Source organism: Callithrix jacchus, chromosome 4 (genome assembly GCF_049354715.1).
Source record: "Callithrix jacchus isolate 240 chromosome 4, calJac240_pri, whole genome shotgun sequence".
Taxonomy (NCBI): Eukaryota; Metazoa; Chordata; class Mammalia; order Primates; family Cebidae; genus Callithrix; species Callithrix jacchus.
The window spans coordinates 15108722-15123247 of record NC_133505.1 but is presented as its reverse complement, the minus strand read 5'-3'; the positions used below and the strand labels follow the sequence as shown (position 1 = coordinate 15123247).

The window sequence follows — 14526 nt, the reverse complement described above, 5'->3', positions numbered from 1 at the left end:
CTGTTGGATTAAAGACTTAAATATAAGAGCTGAAACCATGAAACTGCTAAAAGAAAACACAGGGGAAACGTTTCAGAACATTGGTTTGGACAAAGATTTTATTGAGAAGACGTCAAAGGCACAAGCAACAAAAGCAAAAACAGACAAACTGGATTATATCAAACTAAAAAGCTTTTGCCTGGAAAAAAAATCAAGACTGAAAAGACAACCAGCAAAATGAGAGAAAATACCTGCAAGTTACTCATCCCACAAGGGATTAATACACTTTCCTTTGGATATATCCTTAGTGGTGGGACTGCTGACCACACGGTGTTCTATTTTTGTTTTGTTTCGGAGGAACCTCCATACTGTTTTCCATACTGGCCCTACTAATTTAAATTCCCAAGAAATTCTTATACAAGGAAGCCAAACAATTCAACAGAAAAAAATAAAAATAAAAACAAAATCCTATTAAAAAACGGGAAAATGAACTGAATAGACATCTCTCAAAAGAAGGTACACGAATGGCCAACAGGTATATGGAAAAACGTTCAACATCACTAATTACAAGGGAAATTCAAATCAAAACCACAATGAGATATCATCTCACCCTAGTTCGAATAGCTATTGCCAGATGGAAATAACAGGCACTAGGGATTCCAAAAGAGGGGAAGGGTTGGGAAGGGACAAAGACTGAAAAATTACCTACTGGGTACAATGTTCACTATTTGGGTACTGAATACCCTACAAGCCCCATCTCCTCCAATATGCAATACAGCCATGCAACAAACAAGCACATATACCCCCTAAAACTAAAAAAAGAAAAGAAAATCTATTACTGAAAAGACCAAAAAAATAACAAATGCCGGCAAGGACGCAGAGAAAGGGGAGTTCTCACATACTGTTGGTGGGAATTTAAATTAGTATAGCCATTACAGAAAACAGTATGGAAGTTCCTTAAAAAAACAAAAGTAGAGAGAAGAGACAAGGGCACGAGAATCGGATCACCATGCCTTTCTTGGACGTGCAGAAAAGGTTCAGCATTAACCTACATTGGTGGTGAACAATCCAAAGTGCTGAACAGCCCTAAAAGTTTCATGCTCGATGCCGTACTTTTGAAAAAGAATGGATAAAATGTGCACATGGAATCGGTACTAACCGGGTAGAGAAAGAGTGCAAGATGAAATATGATAATTTCATAGAGTGTATACTTTGGAAAAAAACAATGAAACGTATGGATACCATCTGGAGGCAACGGGAAAAACTGATGAAGGAAGGGAAGTCCACCCCTCCACCTTACCACATGGGCAAGGGGGAGCCTCGGCCCTAAGCAGACACAGCTACTGATATCTGGAGGCCGATTTTCATGTTCTCTGTTCTCCACTGGAAAGGTTGTTTATGGAAAACCTCCTTGTCAAAGTGTATAAAAATAAACTATTGCTCCATCCTAAAACAAACAAAAACAAAAAACAAAAGTAGAATGACCAGGTGACCAGCAGTCCCACTACTATTGGAGACACAGCCAAGGGAAAGGAAATCAGTGTACTGAAGTGTTTTCTGTACTCTCATGTTCACTACAGGTCTATACACAATAGCTAAGATATGAATTCAACCTAAGTGTCCACCAATGGATGAATAAAGAAAATATGTTACATACAAACAACATAATACTATTCAGCCATAAAAAAGATTTAAGTTCTGTCATTCACAGGATGTTATGTTAAGTGAAATAAGCCTGGCACAGAAAGATAAATGCTGCATATTGGAACTCCTTCTTTGGATCCCCTCCCATGGCAGCATGGGAGCTGTCTCTCCTCTTTCTTTCTCTCTCTCTGCCTAATAAATTGCTCTCTGCAAACCTAAAAAAAAAATGCTGCATGTTTCACCCATATGTGGAAGCTAAAAATGTTGATCCCAGGGAAGTAGAGGGTAGAATAATGCTTACTAGAGGATGCTGGGGGAGGTGAGCAGTGGCCAAAGGTTGGTTAACAGATACAAATTTACAGTGACATAGGAAGAATAAGTTCTAGCATTCTGTAGTACTGTAGGGAGAGTACAACAATTTATTGTATTTGTTCAAATAGCAAAAGAATGGATTTTGAATGTTCCCAAAACAAAAAAAATGATGTTTGGGGAGATGGATATGCTCACTATCTTGATTTTACTATTACAAATTATGTACCTGTATCAAAAATCACACTGTGCCCTATAAATATACACAATTATGTGTCAATTAAAATAATAAAAGCAAAAAATAAACATGTAAATACTTAAAAACTTTTTAAAAGAAAAGACAATGCAGAAACTGGGAGAAAACCTTTGTAGAACATACCTGATAAAGGACTGATATCCAAAATATACAAAATACTCAGTCTGCAACTGAGGGACAGTCTACAAAATAATCTGATCACCAGGTCTCAAAAAGTGGTCATGGTCATCAAAAACAAAAAAAAACGTGTGAAAAACTGTCAGGGTCAAGAGGAGCCTAACAAGACAAGATGACTAAATTTAATGTGGTCTCCTGAATGGGATCTTGGAACTGAAAAGAATATTAAGTAAAAAAGAAATATTAATAAAGGATGAATTTTTAGTAATAAAAAAAAGATTTGATTTTTAATTAATCTTTATTTGATCCAAACAGCTATTAAATAATCCAAAAGTACTGACGTTTCTTTTTTATCCTCTTCTCAAGCATTTATCCTTTGAATTACAAATAATCCAATTACATTAAGTTATTTAAAAAGATATGATGAAATTATTATTAACCACAGTCACCCTACTGTGCTATCAAACAGCAGGTCTTACTCCTTTTTTTTTTTTTTTTTGACACTTTCTAATATCCTAAATTTTTACTAAATATTTGGGCTTATAAAAACTGCCTCTTCTCTCTGGTAGGGTGTAAGGCTTAAAAACATGAATTTGGGGGGAGGGGAATAAAATTTTATTCAAAGGTGAAAATATGACAAGTAGTTTAGCAGTTTTCTTCAAATATGTTAGGTACTGACTTTTATCACTAATACATCACTGTAAACCCCTGGTAAATCTAAAAAAGGCTAATAATAACGTAGTTCATAGAAGTTTTGAATTTAGTTTCAGTGGCCACATACAACACCTGCTATATGTGATTATGGAACGCTTAAATGAAACAATTTGTAAAATCTAAATTTTAGCCAACGAACAATTATATTTACAATTTTTAAGAATGTCATAAATAGAACATAAGGAGTTTGTACAGGGCAATTGGGCAAAATGATGTACTGCCATACACATACGCACACACACATCCACATATACACACACACACACACACACACACACACACACACACACTTTTTTGGTACAGATGAGGCCTTGCTATGACCCAGCTGATCTTGAACTCCTGGGCCTGAGCGATCCTCCTGCCTTGGCCTCCCAAAGTGCTGGAATTACAGCCATGGGCCACCACACCCAGCCTACACTGTTTTTTGTTTTATTTATTTATTTTATTTATTTATTTTTTTTTTTGAGACGGAGTTTCGCTCTTGTTACCCAGGCTGGAGTGCAATGGCGCAATCTCAGCTCACCGCAACCTCCGCCCCCTGGGTTCAGGCAATTCTCCTGCCTCAGCCTCCTGAGTAGCTGGGATTACAGGCACGCGCCACCATGCCCAGCTAATTTTTTGTAATTTTTAGTAGAGACGGGGTTTCACCATGTTGACCAGGATGGTCTCGATCTCTTAACCTCGTGATCCACCCGCCTCGGCCTCCCAAAGTGCTGGGATTACAGGCTTGAGCCACCGCGCCCGGCCTGTTTTTTGTTTTATTAAATGAAAAACCGATTAGGATATTCAGCTTGGGAGCTAGTACTCCTAGCACTAAAGAAGCAATATTCAACTCATTCTGTTATAACTAGTCTGACAAGGTCTTAAAATGTACAAAAGATTATCATAGCTAATATGATTATTTAAAAGGCTGTTTCATTTTGATTAGTGATAAAAACTAGAATAGTTAAATTTAATATAGACTCCATTTAACTCTAAGCTACTTGGTGCATTCAGTATCATGCATGTATCCTTAGCATATGGGGGACAGGTTAAGAGCTAAGCTTTGAAGCACAAGCTTAAAAATTCAGCTCTGCTCCTGCCAGATGAGATGCAATGTGATACCTCGTCTGTGAAGAGAGAGTTAACAACACACATCTTGCAAAGCTGTTAAAAGGATTAAATGAGCCAAAGTACCTAAACTTAATACTTGACAGCTAGTAAATAATTAATGTTTGAATATAAAAAAATAAAGAGAATTTTTACAGATTAGCTAATTTTTATATTCAATAAAAGCCATTAAAACTAATAATTTCATTGACCACTAATGATCATGATGTAAATAAGATCTAGGGATGTATTAGATCAAAATGTCAACAACATCTGAATTTTTACCTTACAAACTTACATACCCGCAAATTATTTTCCAGGCTATATTCTTAAGATCTCCTATAGGTAAAAGAAATTACATTTCAAATGATTTTTCTGAACAGAAACTATGTAATGGAGCCAACAATTAGTCTATGCTGGAAAACGTGGATGTTCTTTTTACCTTTTTAATCTTTATCTGGACAGATGGCAATTTCTATTTAGATTCTAGCTCTGTTGGTTGACTACAGAGCTAATGAGGCCAGGAACTTAAATGAGGTTGATCTCTAGGCAGGCCAATTAATTTCTCATGGATAGAAATTCTCTCCAATGTACAAATTGTACTTGCTGCCCTAGTCACTCTTTTGTTAATAACGTGGGGACCAGATGAAAACGTGTGAGTGGTTTAGCACCCTGGAAATCCTAATGAGAAGCAAACTGTACATCCTTCTGAATAGGATGGCATCATGCTCTTGTGCTGAATGACAAATTAAGACTAAAATGCTTGGAACGGTCAGTGGTCATTTTACTGCTAACACCAAATTCATATTTATGTTCTCCCCTTTAAAAAGCTTTATAGGCTCCTGAGCCCTTTTAAGTTAAACCCCTTATCATTCAGAGACCGACTGCTCTCTGGCCACAAACTGCATTTATTTCACTTCTTTCCTTCACATATTCTACATTACTGCAAAACAAGATGCGTCCTGCTGCCTCCTCCTCCTCGCCTCTGCCTGTCCCTAACCCCAGCTTGTCTTTCCAGGCACAGGCCAGTGGCAGCCTGTCCTCCCACAGGCTCCCTTTCTCTTCTCTGCTTCCACAGACCTTTGAGCCTCACACAGGACTCACATTCTGACTGATATCACACAGCCAGTTGTATACTCTAACCTCTCTCAGCAATCAGTATGGGTCTTAAAGGTGCAGATTGTATTTTTGCTTCTTTGCTATCCCCTAATAACATGTCCAATGAATTCAATAAGAAATAATTTCTGGCAATAGAATGATTCTATTACTCTAACACGGAAAATAACCAAGAAGGCAAATCTATTCATGGTCATGTAGTTTAAATAATAAGACATTATGCCAAATTTTGTAAAAGAATAAATTAAACATGAGCAGAGAACTTAGGAAACATTAAACAACACGATACTTTATTAGCAGTAAATTAGAACATGTCACATTGTCAGTGACTTAAAATGGAAAATTTTTATCACTTCTTTTTAAACACTTAACAGATTTGAAATCGGTAATAAAATATAAAAGAATTGTATTAAAAAGTAAATGTTCTCCCCCTTATATTAAAAACTTAAAAAGCTCTTCATATAAGTACATATATAATGTGTAATCTGGATATTTTATGTTTAATTTAAGTTGGCAGAAATTTAATTTCCCTGTCACAGCCTGCACATTTCCTGTTGAAAAACAAGTTGCATATATGAGTACATTTGGTAACCAACTTAGGATGCACATACATAAAACACTAGCAGGCCTCCATGGACACAAATGTACCTTTACAGGAAGCTCAAGCCTCACCCTTTTGCTCGCTATAACAACAGCATATGTCTCATTTAGTGATCAGTGGAAAAGATAGGTGGAATTTTACCGTGAAAAGCCATCTGGGAATGCTTGACAGCTGTGCAGGAAAGAGCTTCACAAATCTTTGTGAGAAGGCTGTCCCAGAGGAAGAGCAATTCTGTTTGGAATTTTTCTTTGTGTCATTTGTTTCAAATACACATTATCTGTAGTGTAACCACTGATATATGAAGAATGAAGCAGCACACTAAAATTAATTACTTCCCACTTAATGAGTTCTTTTCTAACAAAATAATTAGCATCATGCAACAAATAAATCTCCTTTGGCTGTAAACCCGTAAGTCATAGAGGCCAGGTACTGAAAGACCAGAAGAGTCTTCAAATGCTTATGTTACACTTTCGTGTACTAAAAGGCAATAAGGTCATGATGGTATGCATAAGGAAACTTTAAGAGGTGCATTAACTTCCAAAAGCCATTATGGAACAAATGAGATCTATGTAGCAGCCTAAGAGGTGTCTAAGACAGTTAATGTGCCTCTTGAAGGGTCTAACCTCAGAAAGTAACCTGGACATAAAATAATCTAGTTCATGAAAAACTAACAGGGTTATGATCATCTCTGTTAGATGCCCTCTCAAATTCTGTACCAAAGAAAACAAAACTATATTGTATCAGGCTAGTTGGTCAACTCAAAAGAAAAAGACACACTCAGTAATATGGCTGCCATTCTCTTATATCTAAGAGTTGTTATCTAAGAATTAACAGAATCTTCTGCCTGGTACAGTAGCTCAATCCTGTAATGCCAGAGCTTTGGGAGGTTGAGGCAGGAAGATCTCTTGAGTCCAGGAATAGTTTGAGGCTGTGGTGAGCTATGATACAGCTTAGACAAGAGTGAGACCCTGTTTCTAAAAAAGAAATAAAAATTTTAAACCAAAAACAAAACACAGAATCTTCTGTTCTAGATGAAGGAACAGTCTTTTTCAATAGGTCATATAAAATAAGCTAGGAGATAGAGAAAATTCAAAGACAAAACTTAACATTTTGAACTTGAATAAAGGAATAGGATTATACTACCCTCTAGTGGAAGTCCAAGAGAACTCAGTATATCTTTTCAAACATTTTTCCAGTTTTATGACAAAGAAACGCTGTGGTTTTCTACAGAATAAGTGCAAAGAATCTGGATAAAAACATTTCATTGTATGCTTACACACTTGCAATGTATAGAATACTAATATCACCACACTGAATGTTGTGGTTTTGCATTCTAAACTGTTTTGCAGTACAGGCTTATTTGCATAACATCCATCTAAACTCTCCTGTCACAGAATAATGGTTTTGTAAATTCACAAAGGCTAGAGAGGCCCCGACTAGAACGTCGGCATCTTGATGGCAGGTGCCCAGCCTTGTTCACTCCTGTGTGTCCAGAGCCTGCACACAGTGCATGGTGCATGGCAGATGCCCAGTATGTACCAGGCACTATGCTAAGTGGTTACGTTTGTTATCTGATTTAATCCAGACAGGTATGCTCATGGTCATCTTGCAGACAAGAAAACTAAAGCTTAGAGCCGCTGAGAAATCTACACTGTTCTTAAAGTGAGCAAGTTGTAGGATTGGGAACCAAATCCAGATCCGTAAGTTCATAGCCCTTGTTTTTCCAGTTCCCAGCATACCTTTATTTTTAAAACGACAAACCTTATCAGTATCAATTAAACAGGCTTTTATAAGCTGGAATGAAACCAACATGAATGGATCATCTGTTGTAACTTAACAATTTCCAAGGGGCTAGGTAACCAGGAGTCGTATCAATGAAGCCATGGGATAACACAGCTGAACACATCGTCAAAAGTCCAAATGGCTCACATAAGATAAATCCTTTACCCTTCAATAAAAGCAGACCCTCTAGAGAGCAAAGTAGACCAAAAGAGTGAAGCTGCCCAGAAAATGGAGGGACTGACAGGAAATGGAGTTATATCTGACAGTGCAAGGATAAAAAGTTCAAAGGAGCTAGGGGAATCCTGTGACTAAATATAATTGGTTACTACTTTCTTCTCCATTTGTTTTTATTTTTCATTATTAACTATTTAAGCTTGCAATATTATGTCAAGCTATTTAGGTGATAATAGGAGATATTCTGAGGCTCCAAAAAAAGAGAGAGAGAGAGAGTGAGAACCTAGTTAATGAATGAGAATTTAAAACACTAAATGTTCCCAAAATCTAAGAATTATACATAAATGCATCAGAATGAATTCATAAAGTACATTAATGGTGCAGATATATGTTTACAAAATTCACTCCATCAAATTTGGCTTCAAAGTGTTTGTTTTCCTACTGTAAAGAATATCAGCACTGACTCTACAAAGCTTAAATTGCTTAACTAAAAGCCTCATGATTTTCAAACATCTCTCTCTGGGCTTAATCTAGGTCAACAAATACTAACTAGGTCTCTAAAATTCCAAGTTTTGATATGCTATCTTCCACAGCCATTCATTATTAATTATAAATATGAGGCAAATAACAGCAATAGATTAAAACCCAAAGGAAGCATGTATTTAAATGCTAATAGGTAATTTAGACTGGCAATATATGCAAAAAATAACCAACCAGACAGATCTTCAAGACAACTGAATTAACTCTAGAAAAAGAGCTCAATATCAGACGAGAGGGAAAAAATGACTCAAATTAATTAAGAAGTGACTATCTAACCAGAACAGTATTATCAGAGAATCTTTCAGCTTCAATTTGTCTTTAGTGTTAGATGTTCTCAGATTACTAAAAAAGAGAGGATTCAAGTGAACATTTGGAAGACATATCTTGTGCATTTAAAAAACCAAAATGTAGTTTCTGAAGAATAAGTTCATGTATCACTAAACATTAAACACTTTTCAGGATATTAGAATCCTAATTGGGAGTGAACACACAATATATTCTACAAAAGACTTACAGAGACTGCGTTTCCTAAATGGAATTGACTACGAAAATAATTAGAATTGTGGCAGAATGCATTTATTCAACAGAGTGGTATTAAGCAAACAACTATCTGTAAACACATTTACTTAGCTGGGGAAATACAAGAGGTTATCATGAGAGAATATGTCTGCAAAGAAACATATAACCAGTGAAAAGTAACTCAAAGAGATAAACAGGAAGATGAGCTGAAAGAAAGTGGCTAAGAATATTCCAAACATCTTAAAGGCTATGTCCAAGGCTTAGGAAGGACCACTGCTATACCTGTAAGAGGGAAGCCATGCAGAGGGCAACTCCAGCCACTTTACATTTCTCTAAGACCTAGAATCTCTCTTCCATGTCCTGCCTTCAGAAAGAACAAAACACTGACCCTGAAAGGCATGACAACAGCCAGGGGATTTGAAGAATACAGTTCATAGAGACCTCCTGAGAGCTCTCATCTTACTGCCTCATCACCCATTGAGGATATCACCAATGTGGTTGGGATACTAGATGCATTTATAAATTCTGTGATCCTGAGCAAGTTGCAACCTCTCCAAGCCTTAGTTTATATGTAAATTGGGAATAATAAAAGCTACTTTTGTGGGATTCTTATGAGGATTAGACAGTATCTGTAAAGCATCTAATAAGCACTGACACAGAGTAGGTGCTATAAACGCTAGCTACTGTTATCAGCAACAGCACTCCAAATACTGTGCATCTATTTTGTTCACACACCAAAAACTCTTTTATGATTTGCGAATTGTCTTGTAAATCAGTCTTGTTTTGCTTTGAATGAGGCAATATTGAAAATAGGAGGAGATGATAGGGTATCTTTAGCTTCTCACCTAAAGACTAAAACAGGTTATTAGCTCAAAAACTTTATTTCCCGGGCCGGGCATGGTGGCTCAAGCCTGTAATCCCAGCACTTTGGGAGGCCAAGGCGGGTGTATCACAAGGTCAAGAGATCAAGACCATCCTGGTCAACATGGTGAAACCCCGTCTCTACTAAAAATACAAAAAATTAGCTGGACATGGTGGCGCGTGCCTGTATTCCCAGCTACTCAGGAGGCTGAGGAAGGAGAACTGCCTGAACCCAGGAGGCGGAGGTTGCGGTGAGCTGAGATTGCGCCATTGCACTCCAGCCTGGGTAACAAGAGCGAAACTCTGTCTCAAAAAAAAAAAAAAAAAAAAATTTATTTCCCATACAGATAGCTCCTACTCCTACTTTACTAAGATCTTTAGCTTGATTAGAAAATAGTAAGCTACAATATTATCCTCATATGTGGCATCATCAAACATAAAAGATAATTTTCTGAATACAAACCCAAGAAAAAAGAATACCAATATAATCCATCCAAATGAAAACAAGCACACACAAAAAATTTCCAGAATACAAATTTAGTCAAACAGGTGCCCTTATTTACTCTCGTCATTGTTGCTGTTGTTTGCGACAAAGTCTCACTATGGGCTGGATTCAAACTCCTGGGCTCAAGCAATCCTCCTGCCTCAGTCTCCAGGATAGCTCCAACTGCAGGCACACGCCATCACACCCAGCACAAGTACCCTCATTTAACCAGATTTGTTTGATTTTTAATTCAATTGAGGAAAAAAAGATATATACTACAAAACATAAAAGGTCTGGCAGATCTAAATTTGAAAAGCAACAATTTCTGGAGTACATCCTGCAGTCAGGACAAAGTCGCCTAAGCCATTTTCTACATGTATGATTTTGAACAGAGACCAAATGTCAACAAAGACAACCTGGAGTCACTTTAAGAATCAACCAAATTATAATTATGTGTTCTGAGCTGATCCGAGGCACAAACAGTCAGAAATAATTTCTGCACTTGACATCATTTTCTGTCTAATCCTCAACCAATCAGAATATTAAATTAACTGGAAATCATTATTTTCCCAAAAATCCTGTTAACCCAGAACTTCATGTGTTCCTAAAAGGTTTTGAAATCACACCAAACCCTGCCCGAGTTGTTTTAATTCCTAAAAGTACAGATAAAAACATCGGACTTACTCAGATTTGCCGTCATGGATTCTAAGTCTGCGATTAAAGCTGGGAGCTGCTGGAGCTGCTCCTGCAACTCCACAAGGCTTGTCTTTTTCTTCTCCCAGTGTGCAGAAAGCATGACCACCTCACTATCCACCAGCTGCAGCACATGCGGGGGGGAGGGGATAAAACCAGGTTTTAGGCACAAAGAAAGTATAGTTAACGTAATGAGATGTAGTGTTATCTTTAACAACCCCTCTACTCTGGAGAGATTACAGTACATTCTAAAAGAGACTTAAGTTGTTTTGTTTTCTAAAAAAAAAAAAAAAAAACCAACTTAACATTCAGTGCAGGAGACCTGAAATTACTGTTTCTATCAGTGCATCTTAACCCAAAGAGAAAGTTTAAAAATGGCTTTACAAGTCACTTCTAAGTATACCCTGTTTTAAGCAGACCATGTATTTGAAAATCCAAATCTAGAAAAAAATAAAACAAAAAACTACCACTAACAACCAAAAAGAAAACAAACATAAAACATAATTAACATCTAATTCCTGGCTTTATAAAAGGAACTCTTAACGGAAAAGTTCCCTAATACATTTAGAATATACCATGATTCAATTTGCATTTAAACAGGAATGTTTACTGCATAAAGTATATAAAGGAATTTTGAGGAAACTGGCCAATTCCAGAATTCCAGAAAAAGAGGAAATGATTTAAGGTAACAAGGAATTCATCAGATGTAAAGGGTTCCTAACAGCAAGGTTGTGAAATTCTAGAGTAGCCTAAGATAATTCTAACTTCTTTTCCTAAAGACTGTAAAGAAAATGACAGAAAACAGTTTGTCCCAGACAATTTTGTTTTGGTCTTACAATTTTGTTTTGTCCCTCCCAGTGGGAGGGACAAGGGCCTAGAAAGATTTAGAAGGAGCAAGAAGGGTCATCTTTTGAAAATATCATCATGAATAAGCAATAACTGTGGGAAAAACTCCATAATCTGTACAATAAAAAATAAAGGTGACAAAATCCATCATATAACAGAAGAAAATGAATTTGAATAATCAAAATGTCCAATATACACATCTCAAGATTAAGGGGGTTTGTTTTGAGACGAAGTTTTGCTCTCGTTGCCCAGGCTGCAGTGCAGTGGCGCGATCACAGCTCACTACAACCTCTGCCTCCCAGGTTCAATCGTTTCTCCAGCCTTAGCTTCCCAAATAGCTGGGATTACAGGTGTCTGCCACTACACCCAGCTAACTGTTTGTATTTTTAGTGGAGACGGGGTTTCACTATTTTGGCCAGGCTGGTTTTGAACTTGAGGTCTCAAGCAATCCACCCATCTCGGCCTCCCAAAGTATTAGGATTACAGGCAAGAGCCACCATGCCCAGCCAGGATTATGGCTAAGAGTTAGAATCTGAATACAACCAATTCTTACTAAGTTCCACTTAAATATTAAAAAAGAACTTTGGAGGAATGAACATATCAAAGATACAAAATTGTATGTGGTACTAGATTGTTTTTGTTTGTACATTTCACTATAGTAGGAATTCTCATCTGAAATAAGGAACTAAGCTATGGCACATCTCCCTGTTGTTTCTGAGCCCACCATGCAAGGATAAACACATCATCTCTCACATTCAAGCCTCAGCTGAGCTGGGAGGCCACACCAAGTTTCATACAAACTGCATTTCTCATTATTTTTGTGTACATAAAAATGTCTGTTGCCAACCAGTCTTTAAAAAGATCTTTAAAAGTAGCTTAAAACATACCGAAAAAACAACTACAGTGCAACAAGGAAACAAGCAAAAGCTTGAAACAAGTATATATGTTCACAAGATTCATTTATAGTATTCCACAAACTTCTACTGACCACCCACTATTTGCTAACCACGATTTTGGGTACTGAAGACGTAATGACAGACAAATCAGAAAAAAAAATTCCTGCCTTCTTATTGTTTATACTTTAGTATAAATTCTCTTAACTTCAGATTTTAAACTCTAAAACAAATAATTACTATATTATGGGGCTGTTTTGGTTAATAATTTGAAAACGCTAGAATAATTTTTAGATATTAACCATTTCTTACTGAAAATTACAGTGCAATATTTAAATATTAAAATTTAACTACAGTTTAGTTCATACCTGCAATAAAACTGAAAATTATATTCTAAATATACAATATCAACATATAGAGAAAAACCATATCAGAAAACACTAAACCATCACTTTGAAAGAATGAAAGGGTAAACAAATTCTCAGAAATTACCAATAATTATACAATAACACTAAAACATTCTGAATATTTTCTGGGTACCAGACCCTGTGCTAAGCAATTTGCATATATTATCTCATTTAAACCAAACAACAACCCTATATACTAAGCAATATTATAATCTCCATTATACAGATTTTAAAGATTGACATGTAACAGATGTTAAGTTAATTCCTCAAGGGCCACAATGAACTTAGATTCCATCCCAGGGAATCTGACAGTAAGCTTATGCCCTTAATCAACTCACTAGGGACTGTGCTATAGGGGTATATAAAGGGAAGAAGGAAAGAAAAAATTTAGCAAAAAGGTTCTGAAAAACTGTACTGTGACCTATTCATTTTAATTTGTGTAATTTCTTACCTAATGATTTAAAAAAAAAAAAGCTGTCTCCAGAAGTTCAATTTTTCTACCTCTAAGTAACTCGGAATAAACCCAGATTCACCACCAGAAAATCAAGTTAAAGGAGCAAGACAAACCCAAGTGCTTTATTCCAAAATTCTTTCTGGCAGATACTGAAGTTAGGAGAAGAAAGAAAAAGCACACCAATGAAGAAAAGGTACACCAATGATGTACAATAGGACCTTACTTAGTATAAAACTCAACACTTCAGAGTTTTAAGGAACACATCGTTTTACTTGATTTCCACACAACTTTGATAAGCAGAATAAGCAGTGTTAAGCCATTTTATAGATGAGAAAACTAAAAGAGACCATGTTATCTACCCAGGGTCAACATGTATTGGTGCAGCAAGGAGCAGAAACCAGGATTTCCAACACTAAGTTCAGTTCGCTTTCTGCCACAGCAGAGGAAATCCACCCTGAATGCATAGAGTGAAACAGTCAAATTCAACTGCCTTGACATCAAACTGTTAAACAAAACCATGAATCTTGAGAGTTCAACTTGAAGGCAAGCTAATATTTCACAATAATAGGAGAGGCAAAACACTGAAAGTCTAACTTTAGAAAACTGCCTTCAGAGTGTAAGCCCTACGTAAGTATTAACTATTTATGGTATTTATTTATACATTGCTAAGGGTGAAAAAAAAATCAAAACACTTGTTTAAAAAAAGCTTAGACAACAAAGCTACCTTTGATCACAGCTGCTTGTTTTATAAGCTATTGCTCTGAATTCAAAGACTATACAGTTACAATTAGCTTTAAAGTAGATGGGTATAAAATAATTTGTTAAACAAGATAAAACTGTTAAAAAGTATATTTGCCCCAGGAGGTTATGCTTTTTGGGTAAAGCCCACCAAAGACACATGGGCAGGTCTGACAAAATAAATTTACAAAATAACAAGTTAAATACTATGCATATTAAAGACAAACATTTAAATATGTACATATATCTCAATAATACATCACAGAAGCCTTTAAAATAAACTTTCATTTTTAAGACTGGGTACTGTTTC

At 36.3% G+C, this 14526-nt stretch overlaps 1 protein-coding gene across 11 annotated transcripts in view; it reads right to left on the bottom strand.

Moving 5' to 3' along the window:
- Positions 1–14526, bottom strand: part of DTNBP1 (dystrobrevin binding protein 1) — a 161703-nt gene that overhangs the window by 82587 nt on the left and 64590 nt on the right. For all 11 annotated transcript variants that reach the window (XM_035294859.3, XM_078368308.1, XM_035294853.3 and 8 more), the window contains one exon: positions 10870–11002. In XM_035294859.3, coding sequence (XP_035150750.1) covers positions 10870–10981 — 112 coding nt within the window. In that variant the 5' untranslated portion in view covers positions 10982–11002. The remainder of the gene's footprint in view (positions 1–10869; positions 11003–14526) is intronic.